Source organism: Salvelinus fontinalis, chromosome 34 (assembly GCF_029448725.1).
Source record: "Salvelinus fontinalis isolate EN_2023a chromosome 34, ASM2944872v1, whole genome shotgun sequence".
Lineage (NCBI taxonomy): Eukaryota > Metazoa > Chordata > Actinopteri > Salmoniformes > Salmonidae > Salvelinus > Salvelinus fontinalis.
The window spans coordinates 12238251-12253022 of record NC_074698.1 but is presented as its reverse complement, the minus strand read 5'-3'; the positions used below and the strand labels follow the sequence as shown (position 1 = coordinate 12253022).

The 14772-nt window shown below is 46.3% G+C and overlaps 2 protein-coding genes across 5 annotated transcripts in view; both read right to left on the bottom strand.

Moving 5' to 3' along the window:
• LOC129833144 (DNA (cytosine-5)-methyltransferase 1-like) overlaps positions 1-14772 on the bottom strand; it is a 75682-nt gene that overhangs the window by 34703 nt on the left and 26207 nt on the right. The window lies entirely within an intron of this gene.
• Positions 960-14772, bottom strand: part of LOC129833157 (sphingosine 1-phosphate receptor 2-like) — a 40029-nt gene continuing 26216 nt past the window's right edge. For 2 of the 3 annotated variants that reach the window (XM_055897507.1, XM_055897509.1), the window contains exon 2: positions 960-4434. In XM_055897507.1, the coding sequence (XP_055753482.1) occupies positions 3146-4267 (1122 nt within the window). In that variant the 5' untranslated portion in view covers positions 4268-4434 and the 3' untranslated portion in view covers positions 960-3145. Of the gene's footprint in view, positions 4435-5367; positions 8007-14772 lie in introns of those variants that run through there. The other variant, XM_055897508.1, reaches the window with a different exon arrangement.

The following is a 14772-nucleotide window of genomic DNA, read 5'->3' as shown; positions in this document are numbered from 1 at the left end:
CAGTGTTTACCCCCAAGCCATAAGACTCCTGAACAGGTAATCCGGACTATTTGCATTGTGTGCCCCGCCAACCCCTCTTTTACGCTGCTGCTACTCTCTGTTTATCTTATATGCAGTCACTTTAACGATACCTACATGTACATACTACCTCAATTGGGCCGACCAACCAGTGCTCCCGCACATTGGCTAACCGGGCTATCTGCATTGTGTCCCGCCACCCGCCAACCCCTCTTTTTACGCTTCTGCTACTCTCTGTTCATCATATATGCATAGTCACTTTAACGATACCTACATGTACATACTACCTCAATAAGCCTGACTAACAGGTGTCTGTATGTAGCCTCGCTACTCTTTTTTTCAAATGTCTTTTTACTGTTGTTTTATTTCTTTACTTACCTACACACACACACACACACCTTTTATTTTCCGCACCATTGGTTAGAGCCTGTAAGTAAGCATTTCACTGTAAGGTCTACACCTGTTGTATTCGGCGCACGTGACAAATAAACTTTGATTTGATTTAAATAACAATTTCTCAAAACTGCCTGCCAAACCCCATTTTCTTCTCTCTCCCTCCCTGATCTCTCCCGCCCCACATGGTCCCCCCTAACATTTCACACAACAGAACTTTCTCATGTTAGTCTGGAAGCAGTTAAAACCATGCTGTTAGATGTGAAGGCCAAGGTTAAATGGAGAAAGTTATGGCAACATTTGAATAGAGCTTTTTCGTGTTGAAACAAGTTTTTTTTTACTTTGTTAGAGCATGTTTGGATTAAATATCAGTTTTTGATTACACCTCATGCAGCCATGTGGGATTTTGAAAGATGGCAATAGGTCTGGAAAGTGAAACGTATCAGGACATGTTTTTCCACATACAATACATGCACAATACATGCACAAATATGAACTTGGGTGTGCACACATTCACTCGTTTAAAAACACACACAAAACGCATTGGATTCTTTAGATATTTCATTTATTTTATAAAAAGGAATGCATAAAATAAAAAGTACCACTATTAGTGTTTAAGATGTACCGTTTTGACACAGGCATCGTGCTACTGGACACACAAGACATTCCATACATGAACACAGTTCTTACATACATACATACTGTACATACTTACATACATAGTCATTCATATATTTATACAAATCATACAGGGCTAGGCAACACATGAATGAAGTGATAGGTATGTTTGTGCTGTCTTTTAAGAAACCCGGGAGCGAGCAGGCAGTCAGGCAATATGGAATCTGCCAAAGTGCTTTCACTATTCCTACTGGTCTGGCCTAGCCTGGAATCTACATTTATATGCTCAGTTTATTGTGAAGTGAAACAATTGTGTAACAGAGCATATTAGTTTGGATTCCAGGCTCGCTGTCTTAACTAGCAGACTGTAAAAACCTGCATGGAAATATGATGAGGACCAGAAGCGTGGCCAAGTGAGCGTGAGTGTGTGTCTGTACAAAGGCAGATGAGGTTGTTCCTGAACAGGAACCGCTTTATGAAACACAGGACTTCCTGCCGTTAGAGGAAGTAGAGTTTATTTAGGTGTCTAAGAGTATAAAGAGGGCGACCTCTCGTGTGAAGGGAATGGAGACCCGTGCTCCCCTTTAAACTCCCCTTTAAACTGGATCTTCTCTCGTTTATGGAGGGGGAGAGGGATTATTGGGATTGGGGAAGATGAGACGTGTTTACGCTGGACTAATCCCATGTCTTGTTGAACAGGACACTGTACTATTTTTCAACCATTCTACCTGGACTGGCTTGGTGGTGATATTCCTGTTATTTGTTGTGGTCTGTTTTTAAGACGTCACAGTGAGATTGACCTACCCTGTTTAATCCCACCCTCTCCACATCAATGACAAGTCAATGATCAATAATACTGTAAAAAAATAGAGCGGTCTCGCTCCAAACACTTCAGACTTACATTCAGGCCCATTCCCCTGGAGCAAGGCCCAATAATAACAGAAAGCGCACTCTGCCACTGCGTTGCTACAACATCGTCAAGACAACAGTCCTGTTGGTTATGGGCTGCTGGGTAGCTGTCATTGAGGAAATGCGTTTTCTGATTGGGCCTTCCTCTTAGAAAACGTTAGTCACAAAAGACAACAGTAGAAGCGAGAGGGACAAATTTCAGAGAGAGAGAGAGAATGTTAATGAACAAGCTGAACTTACTGGAGTACACCAATACACATTTGTTCTTACAAGGAGTTAGAATGTCATGCAATATACATAAGCAGAGTACTTTTGTTTTTGCAGTTAATCAAAGGGATCTATGCATGTTAATATATGAGGATATATAGCCCTGGTTTAGAGGGGTACTTGTAAGGGGTTTGGCCTGCATGGAGTGCAGTACTGAGTGAGGACTAGTCACTGCCTGGGTGCCTCACGTCTCTCTATATGAGCAATGGCCTATGAGTACTGTATGTATCGAGACATATATAATTCACTCAGGGAAACATCTGTGGTTTAACCTTTCAAGAGGGTGACAGCCATAAACAAATCACACAACGCTTACATGTCTACAAAGTGCAATATGTGAAAGCTTTCCATTATCAGGGCGCAGGAAAACACTCCAACAACTCAGCATCACGATTATGTATTATGTATATGGTGTCTGTGGATTTGGCTTTCCATAAGAGTCTGCATACATGTCAAACAAGCGGACATGCAGAACATGAATTCATGTATCGTTATAATCAAGACTCCCTCAACAAAGATTGTGACTCCACTCTGTGAAAGTCCCTAAGAAAATGTTTAAAACATTGTTAAAAAAAAAGGGGGAAAAAGTCTCAGCTATGATTGTGAATTCATTGAATAATAGTGAATTCACTCGAGGATGATTGTGTTATGACGCTCTTGTGGTGAATCTGGTTGAATGCTGATTGTGAATTCACACAGGTATGATTGTAATGAGAGTCAACGATGTTATGACATCTCTCCAGACAAACAGACAGACGGTCTTCTGTGTGGCAGGTCTGGACTGGGGATGGGGGGGTTCACAGGTGTGCTTTCCTCTTTAAGTCTCTTCACCTGCACACAGCCCCATCACACACACTATCCCCCTCACACACCCAGTCTAACAGACATGCACGCACGCACACACATTCCGAAACACACACTGTGTGATTATAGCATCGAGTCAGACACAGGTGGTGCACTCTGCCTGCATGATGGGCGTGGTCTGGTGTTCGTGTTTGTTGGTACAGTGCTCCATAGAGCTGGAGCTCTTGAGGGGCACCAGGCATCGGTCGGTGGGGCGCCCGCTGGTCAGCAGCCCCCAGCAGCACAGCACACGCAGGAACTCTTTTCTCATGTCCTTACTGCGTAGCGTGTAGATCAACGGGTTGAGTGCCGAGTTGAGCGTGGCGATGCCGAAGAAGATGTCTGCCTTGGAGAGGACGGGGCAGTCCAGCCTGCGGCAGGAGGTGTCCAGGAGGAGGACGGTGAAGGCGGGCAGCCAGCACACGATGAAGACACCCAGCACGATGGTGACCGTCTTCAGCAGGGCGTAGGCCGGAGAGTTGGTGGCCTCCTGGTGGCTGGAGCGCACGATCAGATAGATGCGCACGTAAAGGATGCCGATAGAGAGCAGGATGATGCTGAAGATGGTGACCACGAACAGGATGTACTTCTTGGAATAGAGGGGCAGCAAGGCCGAGCACTCAGGCAGGTTGTTGATGCAGTTCCAGCCGATGATGGGCAGGCCTCCCAGGAGGATGGAGGTGACCCAGCACGTCCCGATCAGCAGGAACATACGACACGTCCTGTTAGAGCCGTACACCCTGACCTTGGTGATGGCGATGTAGCGCTCGATGGCGATGGCCAGCAGGCTGAAGACGGAGGCGGCCAGCGCTATAAAGGCTGTGCCCTCTCTGATGAACCACTGCACTGGCACCAACTCAAAGGTCCTTGGCCCTGATAGGAAGATGTTGGCGATGTAGGCAAAGCCGGCCAGCAGATCGGAGAAGGCTAGGTTCCCGATGAAGAAGAACATGGCGGTGTGGAACTTTTTGTTGCGGAACACGGCAATGAGCAGCAGCAAGTTCTCCAAAATGATGATGCTGCAGATGATAACGAAGACGATGTTGAGGGAGCTGAGCTGGGCCTTCCCGTTGGTGCGCTCCTCTAGCTCCTCCCAGGTCATGTCCTTGGCAAACACATAGTAGGCATGGATCAGGGACCGGTTGTAGTACTGGGAATACTTGCTCTTCATGGCAACAACGGGGTGGCAGAGCACGGTGGCTTTTCGACAAAGAGTCATTCACACAGTGGTATGGTGACGGTAGAGCTGGTCTGGGCCGATGGTCATTCTCTCAAGAGGAGACGTCTGGGAGACAGGGGGAGGATGCAGGGCAGGCAGGCTGAGGGGAGGGACTGTGCCCGTCCCAGAATCACGTCTCAGTGGCCCAGGAAGCCTGGTTGGGTCACCTGCAGAGAAACAGAGAGACATGGTCAGGATTACCAACAGGGCATATAACAGTCTGCATCGTGTGATTTTAATCAATTATGAGTAGGCATTGCCTACTAATTGGTTGATGACATCATTGGAAACTGTTTACTACAAAACATAGAAAAGCACCGTTTCCAAATAAAGTATGTTGATGCTGGGGTGGTGCTGGAGATGATGACTATGAAGTAGAATATATATATTTTTTTAAATGTCCCTTTAAATAGACATTTTAAAAGAGGGAAAAAGGTTGATTCAAGTGTCGACTCATCTAGGGGAGACAAAGTAATGAGTTGGTCTGTGTTACAGTGAAATAGTTTATTAAGGTCAGACTTGCTTAAGACACAAAATCAGAGCAGTTGTGTGTGTGTGACTGATTCTTACTGCCATAGGGCCTGCTTTGGCCTGTGGACCTGGGGTGATCAGACATTTCTTAGGGTTCAAAATCCAATCTGGACAGATCTGGCATCTGCCTTCAGGCACAACTCTCCCCTGAGCATTACACAGAAAGGACTGTGTGTGACCACATGTGCAACTGCTGCAAATACACTGTGTACTTTGTCCCTTTGCTACATCTCCAGCTAAACACCCACACAGGCAGACAGTTGCTGCTTTTGTCTGTGCAACAGGATTGGAATGGCAGTAAGGAGATAGTGTATTAGTGTTGAGCTTTGAGAGACTCCAGGGCAAGGTTTACGTCATCATAATAACCTATCATGAAGAGTTACACTCTTTGACCAATCTGGAACTGTAATTTCTAGGACAATCAGTACGAGGAAACATAGGAAACAGATATTTTTCTTCCAGAACAGTAGCCTAGACAAAGATCACCTGTAGACTGCAGCCTCAGAACCTAATGGTCCGTCAGGCTAGAACAGACAGGTCTGTCTGTCTACCGAGGATATCCCGCTCACCATTTCTAAGCACTTTGCTGTCAACACTCTGCTCCGTCACACCATTGTTGTCCGGACGGAGCAACTTTTAACTCCATTGAACTCCCTCTAACACCAGCATAGCAGCATAGATCGTTGATCAGCCAGACTAGGGCCAGGGGCAGGCCTCAACGTGATGTCCCCCAAACCTGAGGGCTTTTCACAACCCTACCAATAAGTAAACAACAGAAAGATGGGGACTTTCCAGACTTGTGGGAAGTATATGATTAACCAATCTGAAGTGAAAGGAAAAATCTATTCTCATGGTCATTGGTTAAGATAGTTGTAAAAGCCACAGTTGAGTCATAACATTTTAATTAGCAGATGTGTGTTACTGGTTTTCAGATCCACTCTACCCTTAAACATTTACATTCAATAATGAATTCAAATTAAGCCGTTTGTTCATTTGAATGGTACAGTTTATATAATTACTTTCAAACAAATGCATGCAAATAACACACTTGTCCATAAAGAAAGCTTGGAATCAGTAGTCAAAAGTCAAAAACAGTGTTGAAAGCGAAAGGAGGGTCTGTTAAAACAAAAATAAAAGCTGTCCAGCAGTAAAGAGGTTCTGGAAAGCTGATTAGAATCTGAGCTGGTCTCTTAAATACGTCGACGGTAACAAGATGCGTCTGGAGAACAGCTCATAGTAACCTGATCCTTTCACTCACGCCTCCTCTCTACAGCCTGAACTGCTGCTGCCTGCTTCATTTCCCTAATCTAAACGGTTTTACTGCTGGTTTGGGTAGCTAGCTAGTCTAACTGTCGTCCTGTCTACTGGGCTGTGACAAACCTCAGTGAGGGTGGAGAGAGGGGCTGGGCTGGGGAGAGTGGAATGAGCGGCGTGCCCATGTGGAATGGCATCTGGACACAAAGGCAGGAATCTGAGACATCGCTGTGACGCACACAAAACCCTCATGCACTCGTGCACACACACACACTGATACCAGCACACACAGACCCCCACATACAAGCCGTCATGGAAGGCTTCAACGTCATGTGCCAGTCCATGCACCGTACACAGGAATGAAATGTACTGAACATAGCCCTATACACTCTTTCACATACACACACCTAAGAGTATATACTCGACACACAGAGAGCTGAGGAGAGCAGCACGAGTCCAGCTGCGCACACACACACATAGGTTGAACACACACACAGCTGCTCTTGGCTACCAATAATAACCAGCATGCTCTGCTGTTTCCTCAAGCAGGAACAAAAGAACAATAGTCTCCTTCAGTGTAGAGGAGCTCTGCCTTTCAGCCTGAATAACACAGCCACACCAAGCCATGCTGCAGTCACTCCCTCCCTGGTCAGACTACTCCCAATAGGTCTGCTGCAACTGTATTAGCCGTTGGACGTGTGCTGATGTATGCCCATTTTATGCTGGGGTCAAATCCAATGTCCCCTCTGTGGAACAATACAGTTGATTCAATTCAATTAATATATTCCTTATCAGAATCATAGCATCAGGTCTCCGCCCGTCCCCCGGTTTCCTGTGTCCATAAGTAGAGAGAAATCAGGGCTTGAGGCTGAGTGGCTCTGCCAGCCGCACCAGTGTAATTACATCAGGTTACATTACTACTGCAGATGGTAATGATGTTGTTATTGGAAGAGTCAATATAAACCAGCTCTCTAATACTGCTGAGATTGAACAGAGCAAGAGGAGATGATGTGATGTTTTGGAAGCAGCTTCTTCCTTCCTCTCATCTCATCTTTCAGTTAGGTCTCTTCAGTCAGACTTCTAAGGAGAGTTTCCCGACTGTTTTCCGACTTTGCTCGTAGACGGCAGCTCAAGGTCCCGTCAGACTGTGCGTCACCGTGGAGTGCCACATGACATCTCTGTGATCAGGGGATTTGACAGCGTGTGAAACCTGATGGGCTGGTTTACCTGCAGTGCTGTTGTCTCGCCCTTGATCTGCCCTGCCCTGTGCCACACAGGCCCAGACGTCTCCACGGCAACTAGCTGACAGACAGGACATGCGAGCAGCAGATTACCTGCTCCACTGCTCTGTAGTCCCGAACATCATATGGCACGAGACAAAGCTGTGCACTGTGTTGACCCTCATACATCACTGTCCTATCCCTGCTGCTGTAGCCATAACAGATAAACACATGCTCAGCACCAAGACCAAAACACACCTGCCACGGTTCCTTCCTTCCCTCCCTACCTTCAACAACAGGACGTGATGAGAGTGATTGAGATGATCGATTACACAGAGGTAGGCCTAGATCCAATGAGAGAACAAGTCTATGTGCTATGTGAGATTCATGTGGCGCCACTGGCAGATTTTACTCTGGTGCAAGAAGCTAAAGCCTCAGGCTTCTGTATTTCCATGGCTGAAGGCCCTACTCTAACCCACATAAGTGTTCAATGGTCTACTGCAGGACCAGGGGTCTTGGTCAAACAGTACAGGCTGGAGAATCGTGTCTCCATTGTGAGTGTGTAAAAAGGGAGAGAGAGCGAGCGAGAGCGAGAGAGATTGATAGAAAGAGAGTGAGAGGAAATAAGAGGTAAAAGGCAGCAGCGAGAGACAGGAAGACAAGCACCAGACATACATTTCTCAGGTGTCATTCAGAGAGACAGGAAATCAAAAAACGCTTCAGGGAGCACATTCGCATCAAGAGAGCCGAAGACGAATCACCAAACGTGTATGCTCATGCTGCATAGCCTAGATATAGGGTCATTATCAAAGCTATGTAAACTCAGCAAAAAAAGAAACGTCCCTTTTTCAGGACCCTGTCTTTCAAAGATAATTCATAAAAATCCAACTAACTTCACAGATCTTCATTGTAAAGGGTTTAAAACACTGTTTCCCATGCTTCAAATCAAAGTGTATTTGTCACGTGCGCCGAATACAACAGGTGTAGACCTTACTTTGAAATGCTTACCTACAGGCTCTAACCAACAGTGCAAAGAAGGTATTAGGTGAACAATAGGTAGGTAAAGAAATAAAACAGTAAAAAGTGAAAAATAACAGTAGCGAGGCTATATACAGTAGCGAGGCTACATACAGACACCGGTTAGTCAGGCTGATTGAGGAAGTATGTACATATAGATATGTTTAAAGTGACTATGCATACATGATGAACAGAGAGTAGCAGTAGCGTAACAAGAGGGGTTGGCGGGTGGTGGGTGGGACACAATGCAGATAGCCCGGTTAGCCAATGTGCGGGAGCACTGGTTTGGTCGGCCCAATTGAGGTAGTATGTACATAAATGTATAGTTCAAGTGACTCTGCATATATGATAAACAGAGAGTAGCAGCAGCTTAAAAAGACGGGTTGGGAGGGGGGCACAAAATGCAAATAGTCCAGGTAGCCATTTGATTACCTGTTCAGGAGTCTTATGGCTTGGGGGTAAAAACTGTTGAGAAGCCTTTTTGTCCTAGACTTGGCACTCCAGTACCGCTTGCCATGCGGTAGTAGAGAGAACAGTCTATGACTGGGGTGGCTGGGGTCTTTGACAATTTTTAGGGCCTTCCTCTGACATCACCTGGTGTAGAGGTCCTGGATGGCAGGCAGCTTTGCCCCAGTGATGTACTGGGCGGTACGCACTACCCTCCGAAGTGCCTTGCGGTCAGAGGCCGAGCAATTGCCGTACCAGGCAGTGATGCAACCAGTCAGGATGCTCTTAATGGTGCAGCTGTAGTACATTTTGAGGATCTCAGGACCCATGCCAAATCTTTTTAGTTTCCTGAGGGGGAAAAGGCTTTATCGTGCCCTCTTCAACACTGTCTTGATTTGTTTGGACCATTCTAGTTTGTTGTTGATGTGGACACCAAGGAATTTGAAGCTCTCAACCTGCTCCACTACAGCCCCGTCGATGAGAATGGGGACGTGCTAGGTCCTCCATTTCCTGTAGTCCACAATCATCTCCTTAGTCCTGGTTACGTTGAGGGATAGATTGTTATTCTGGCACCACCCGGCCAGGTCTCTGACTTCCTACCTATAGGTTGTCTCGTCGTTGTCGGTGATCAGTTGTATTGCCTGCAAACTTAATGATGGTGTTGGAGTCGCGCCTGGCCATGCAGTCGTGGGTGAACAGGGAGTACAGGAGGGGACTGAGCACGCACACCTGGGGAGCTCCAGTGTTGAGGATCAGCGTGGCAGATGTGTTGCTACCTACCCTCACCACCTGGGGGCGGTCCGTCAGGAAGTCCAGGATCCAGTTGCAGAGGAAGGTGTTTAATCCCAGGGTCCTTAGCTTAGCTTAGTGATGAGCTTTGAGGGTACTTTGGTGGTGAACACTGAGCTGTAGTCAATGAATAGCATTCTCACATAAGTGTTCCTTTTGTCCAGGTGGGAAAGGGCAGTGTGGAGTGCAATAGAGATTACAGCATCTGTGGATCTGTTTGGGTGGTATGCAAATTGGAGTGGGTCTAGGGTTTCTGGGATAATGGTGTTGATGTGAGCCCTTACCTGCCTTTCGAAGCATTTCATGGCTACGGACGTGAGTGCTAAGGGTCTGTAGTCATTTAGGCAGGTTGCCTTTGTGTTCTTGGGCACAGGGACTATGGTGGTCTGCTTGAAGCATGTTGGGATTACAGACTCAGTGACATGTTGAAAATGTCAGTGAAGACACCTGCCAGTTGGTCAGCACATGCCTGGAGCACACGTCCTGATAATCCGTCTGGCCCCGCAGCCTTGTGTATGTTGACCTGTTTAAAGGTCTTACTCACGTCGGCTACGGAGAGCGTGATCACACAGTCGTCCGGAACAGCTGATGCTCTCATGCAACCCTCAGTGTTGCTTGCCTCGAAGCGAGCATAGAAGTGATTTAGCTCGTCTGGTAGGCTCGTGTCACTGGGCAGCTCGCGGCTGTGCTTTCCTTTATAGTGTGCAATAGTTTGCAAGCCCTGACACAAGACGAGCGTCGGAACAGGTGTAATGTGATTCAATCTTAGCCCTGTATTGACACTTTGCCTGTTTTATGGTTCATCGCAGGGCATAGAGGGATTTATTCTAAGCTCGCGGGTTAGAGTCCCGCACCTTGAAAGCGGCAGCTCTACCCTTTAGCTCAGTGCCAATGTTGCCTGTAATCCATGGCTTCTGGTTGGGGTATGTACGTACAGTCACTGTGGGGACGACGTCCTCGATGCACTTATTGATACAGCCAGTGACTTATGTGGTGTACTCCTCAATGCTATCGGAAAAATCCCAGAACATGTTCCAGTCTGTGGTAGGAAAACAGTCCTGTAGTTTAGCATCTGCTTCATCTGACCACTTTTTTATAGACCGAGTCACTGGTGCTTCCTGCTTTAATTTTGTCTTGTAATCAGGAAAATAGTTTGTCGGATTTACAAAATGGAGGGCGAGGGAGAGCTTTGTACGCGTGGAGTACAGGTGATCTAGAATTTTTCTCCCTCTGGTTGCACATTTAACATTTGGTAGAACTGATTTAAGTTTCCCTGCATCTGGGTGAGTGGTTTCCTGTTTGCTTATTTCCTTATGCAGCTGACTTAGTGCGGTCTTAGTGCCATCATCTGTCTGTGGTGGTAAATAAACAGCCACGTAAAGTATAGCTAAAAACTCTCTAGGCAAGTAGTGTGGCCTGCAATTTATCACAACATACTCTACTTCAGGCGAGCAAAATCTAGAGACTTTCTTAGATTTCGTGCACCAGCTGTTTACAAATATGCACAGACCACCCCCCTTGTCTTACCGGAGTGTACTGTTCTATCTTGCCGGTGCAGCGTATATCCCGCTAGCTGAATATCCATGTCATCATTCAGCCACGATTCCGTGAAACATAGGATTTTCATACGATTTTCGTGATCGTACCTCGTCTAATTTATTGTCCAGTGATTGCACGTTGGCGAGTAGTATTGACGGTAACGGCAGCTTTCCCACTCACCTTCTGCGGGTCCTCACGAGGCATCCGGCTCTTTGTCCTCTGTACCTGCATCGCTTCCTATTGCAAACAACGGGGATGTCGGCCCTGTCGGGTGCTTGGAGAATGTCCTGTGCGTCCTACTTGTAGAAAAAATCTTTGTCTAATCCGAGGCGAGTGATCGCTGTCCTGATATCGAGAAGCTCTTTTTTGCCGTAAGATACGGTTGCAGAAACATTATGTACAAAATAAGTTACAAATAACACGAAAAATAACCACATAATAGCACAATTGGTTGGGCGCCCGTAAAACTGCTGCCATTTCTTCCGGCGCCATTTTGAGAATTATTCAATGAACCATAAACAATTAATGAACATGCACCTGTGGAATGGTCGTTAATTATCTACCATCTGTAAGCTGTTAGTGTCTTAAGGCCACAGTTATGAAAACTTATGACACTAAAAGAGGCCTTTCTACTGACTCTGAAAAATACCAAAAGGAAGATGCCCAGGGTCCCTGCTCATCTGTGTGAACGTGCCTTAGGCATGCTGCAAGGAGGCATGAGGACTGCAGATGTGGGCAGGGCAATAAATTGCCATGTCCGTACTGTGAGACGCCTAAGACAGCGCTACAGGGAGACAAGAAGGACAGCTGATCATCCTCGCAGTGGCAGACCACATGTAACAACTGCACAGGATCGGAACATCCAAACATCACACCTGCGGGACAGGTACAGGATGGCAACAACAACTGCCCGAGTTACACTAGGAACGCACAATCCCTCCATCAGTGCTCAGACTGTCTGCAATAGTCTGAGAGAGGCTGGACTGAGGGTTTGTAGGCCTTTTGTAAGGCAGGTCCTCACCAGACATCACCGGCAACAACGTCACTTATGGGCACAAACCCACCGTCGCTGGACCAGACAGGACTGGCAAAAAAAGTGCTCTTCACTGACTTTTGTCAGTTGCCTACCAGGGGTGATGGTCGGATTCACGTTTATCATTGAAGGAATGAGCATTACACCGAGGCCTATACTCTGGAGCGGGATCGATTTGGAGGTGGAGGGTCCGTCATCGTGGTCTGGAGCGGTGTGTCACAGCTTGTTGTCATTGCAGGCAATCTCAACGCTGTGCGTTTCAGGGAAGACATCCTTCGCCCTCATGTGGTACCCATCCTGCAGGCTCATCCTGACATGACCCTCCAGCATGACAATGCCACCAGCCATACTGCTCGTTCTGTGCGTGATTTACTGCAAGACAGAAATGTCAGTGTTCTGCCATGGCCAGCGAAAAGCCTGGATCTCATTCCCATTGAGCACATCTGGGACCTGTTGGATCGGGAGGGTGAGGGCTAGGGCCATTCCCATTAGAAATTCCCGGGAACTTTCAGGTGCCTTGGTGGAAGAGTGGGGTAACATCTCACAGCAAGAACTGGCAAATCTAGTGCAGTCCACGAGGAGGAGATGCACTGCAGTACTTAATGCATCTGGTGTTCACACCAGATACTGACTGTTCCTTCCTTCCCTCCCTACCTTCAACAACAGGACGTGATGAGAGTGATTGAGATGATCGATTACACAGAGGTAGGCCTAGATCCAATGAGAGAACAAGTCTATGTGCTATGTGAGATTGACCCCCCCCCCCTTTGTTCAGGGACACATTATTCAATTTCTGTCACATGTCTGTGGAACTTGTTCAGTTTATGTCTCAGTTGTTGAACCTAGTTATGTTCATACAAATATTTACACAAATAAACGCAGTGGACAGTGAGAGGACGTTTCTTTTTTTGCTGAGTTTAGTTTGTCACCATGTATCCCATCTTGTTTGTCTCCAACACCAGGGTTGTTTTACATCCACAAATGATCAGAACTAAAACAACCAGATAATAATCTGTTTTACGTAATCAAAGCTGCTCAAAGTTTATCACGGAATGTGTATTTCGTACGATATTCAAATGAACCATGCTGAATATTCACGAGTCTGAATAGTAAAGATCTTCTGAAACCTTATCCTCTGGTTCCTCGGGCTCGACTGGTACATAGAGCCTGGTAATACTGTGCAACAAAGTGGGACTTGAAAGGGGGTTGTAGTAGATGGGACTTAGAAAAATAAATGTTCTCTCTCATGAACCATATTATTTTTGGGAAGCCCAATTGATTCTGAGTTCAGGCACATACATTTTAAAATGTGAAAACTATTTCTAAGAGGCATACTTTCAGATTTTCCAAACTCACCTGCGTTGCTCACACTTTGATGTCCACAATGTAGGGGGCAGGTTCTAAGGGTTATCCAAATGATGATGACGGACAGAGAGATCAGCCAATTATTACTGAGAGATCAGCCAATTAAAACCAGTGGTTGTTTCGAGACCCGTTCTGAGGCGCTGTAAAAATCAGACGGTTCGACAGAAAGCCGGCTGGTGGACAAAATGATGTGGTTCTTAACCCCACACTGAGACAAACCCCTTCCTCGCACTGTGGACATGTGACCAACTGACAGCTCCCTGCTCTGCTCTCACAAAAGCCCCAGGTGGTGTTTTCCCTTTCCCAGCAACACCTGATAAGCCCCAATTAGCAGTGTGTCTGTGTGTGCCTGCTGCTCCCTTCCCAGATAGCTGCTCCATTACCCACCTGCTGTCACTGCAGCACTCCCAGCTACCCAGCTCCACTTTCTCCTGCTGCAGGGGAAACCAGTGAACCTAGACATCAGTGTTTGAGATACCTCAGACACAACATCGTCTTGTATAACTGCACTCAGTCACATGGACACACGGAGACGTACATACATATACAGTACCCTGAGTGTTCAAAATATTAGGAACACTAATATTGAGTTGCACCCCCATTTGTCCCCAGAACTTCCTCAGTTCGTCGGGTCATGGACTACAAGGTGTCGAAAGCGTTCCACAGGGATCCTGACACATGTTGACTAACTTGTTTCAACTGGGACCTCACTGTTTCCTGCGCCAATGAGCTTGGAACAGACACAGCTGTATTTGCACAACGGAGAAGTGTTCAGGTAGCATATTTCATGGGATCAGCCAGTGGCGGTTCAAGCTTGTATGGCTCCCAGGGCAAACCCCCCCTTCAGCAAAAAAAAGAATTTTTATTCAGACATTTGGAACAATACAAAAAAATACTTTATAAATATAAAAATATACACAAAAAGAAGACTAATAAATATCAAAAAGAAGTAATAAAGACAAATAGAAACACATGTTGATTTGGCACTCGAGCATCAATACATGACCCATCACCCAACACTGTCAACCAAGAGTCAAGACTACATTACCCATCCCCCAACACTGTCAACCAAGAGTCAAGACTAAACCAATTCACCTTGGTGGTGTGCAGACTGGTTTTATATTATTCTTAACGATTTCACACAAACCAGACAAAAATGCAACAATATGTCTGTGAAACTCTCTATTCACAGTATTATGAATGAATTGTTGTTTATTTGGTAGCATTTCGTAGTGTGACTGATTTGACTAATTGCATTAGTACTGTACAAAGTTAGAGGTGCGCTATTTGATAGATTCCCCTGCTCCCCC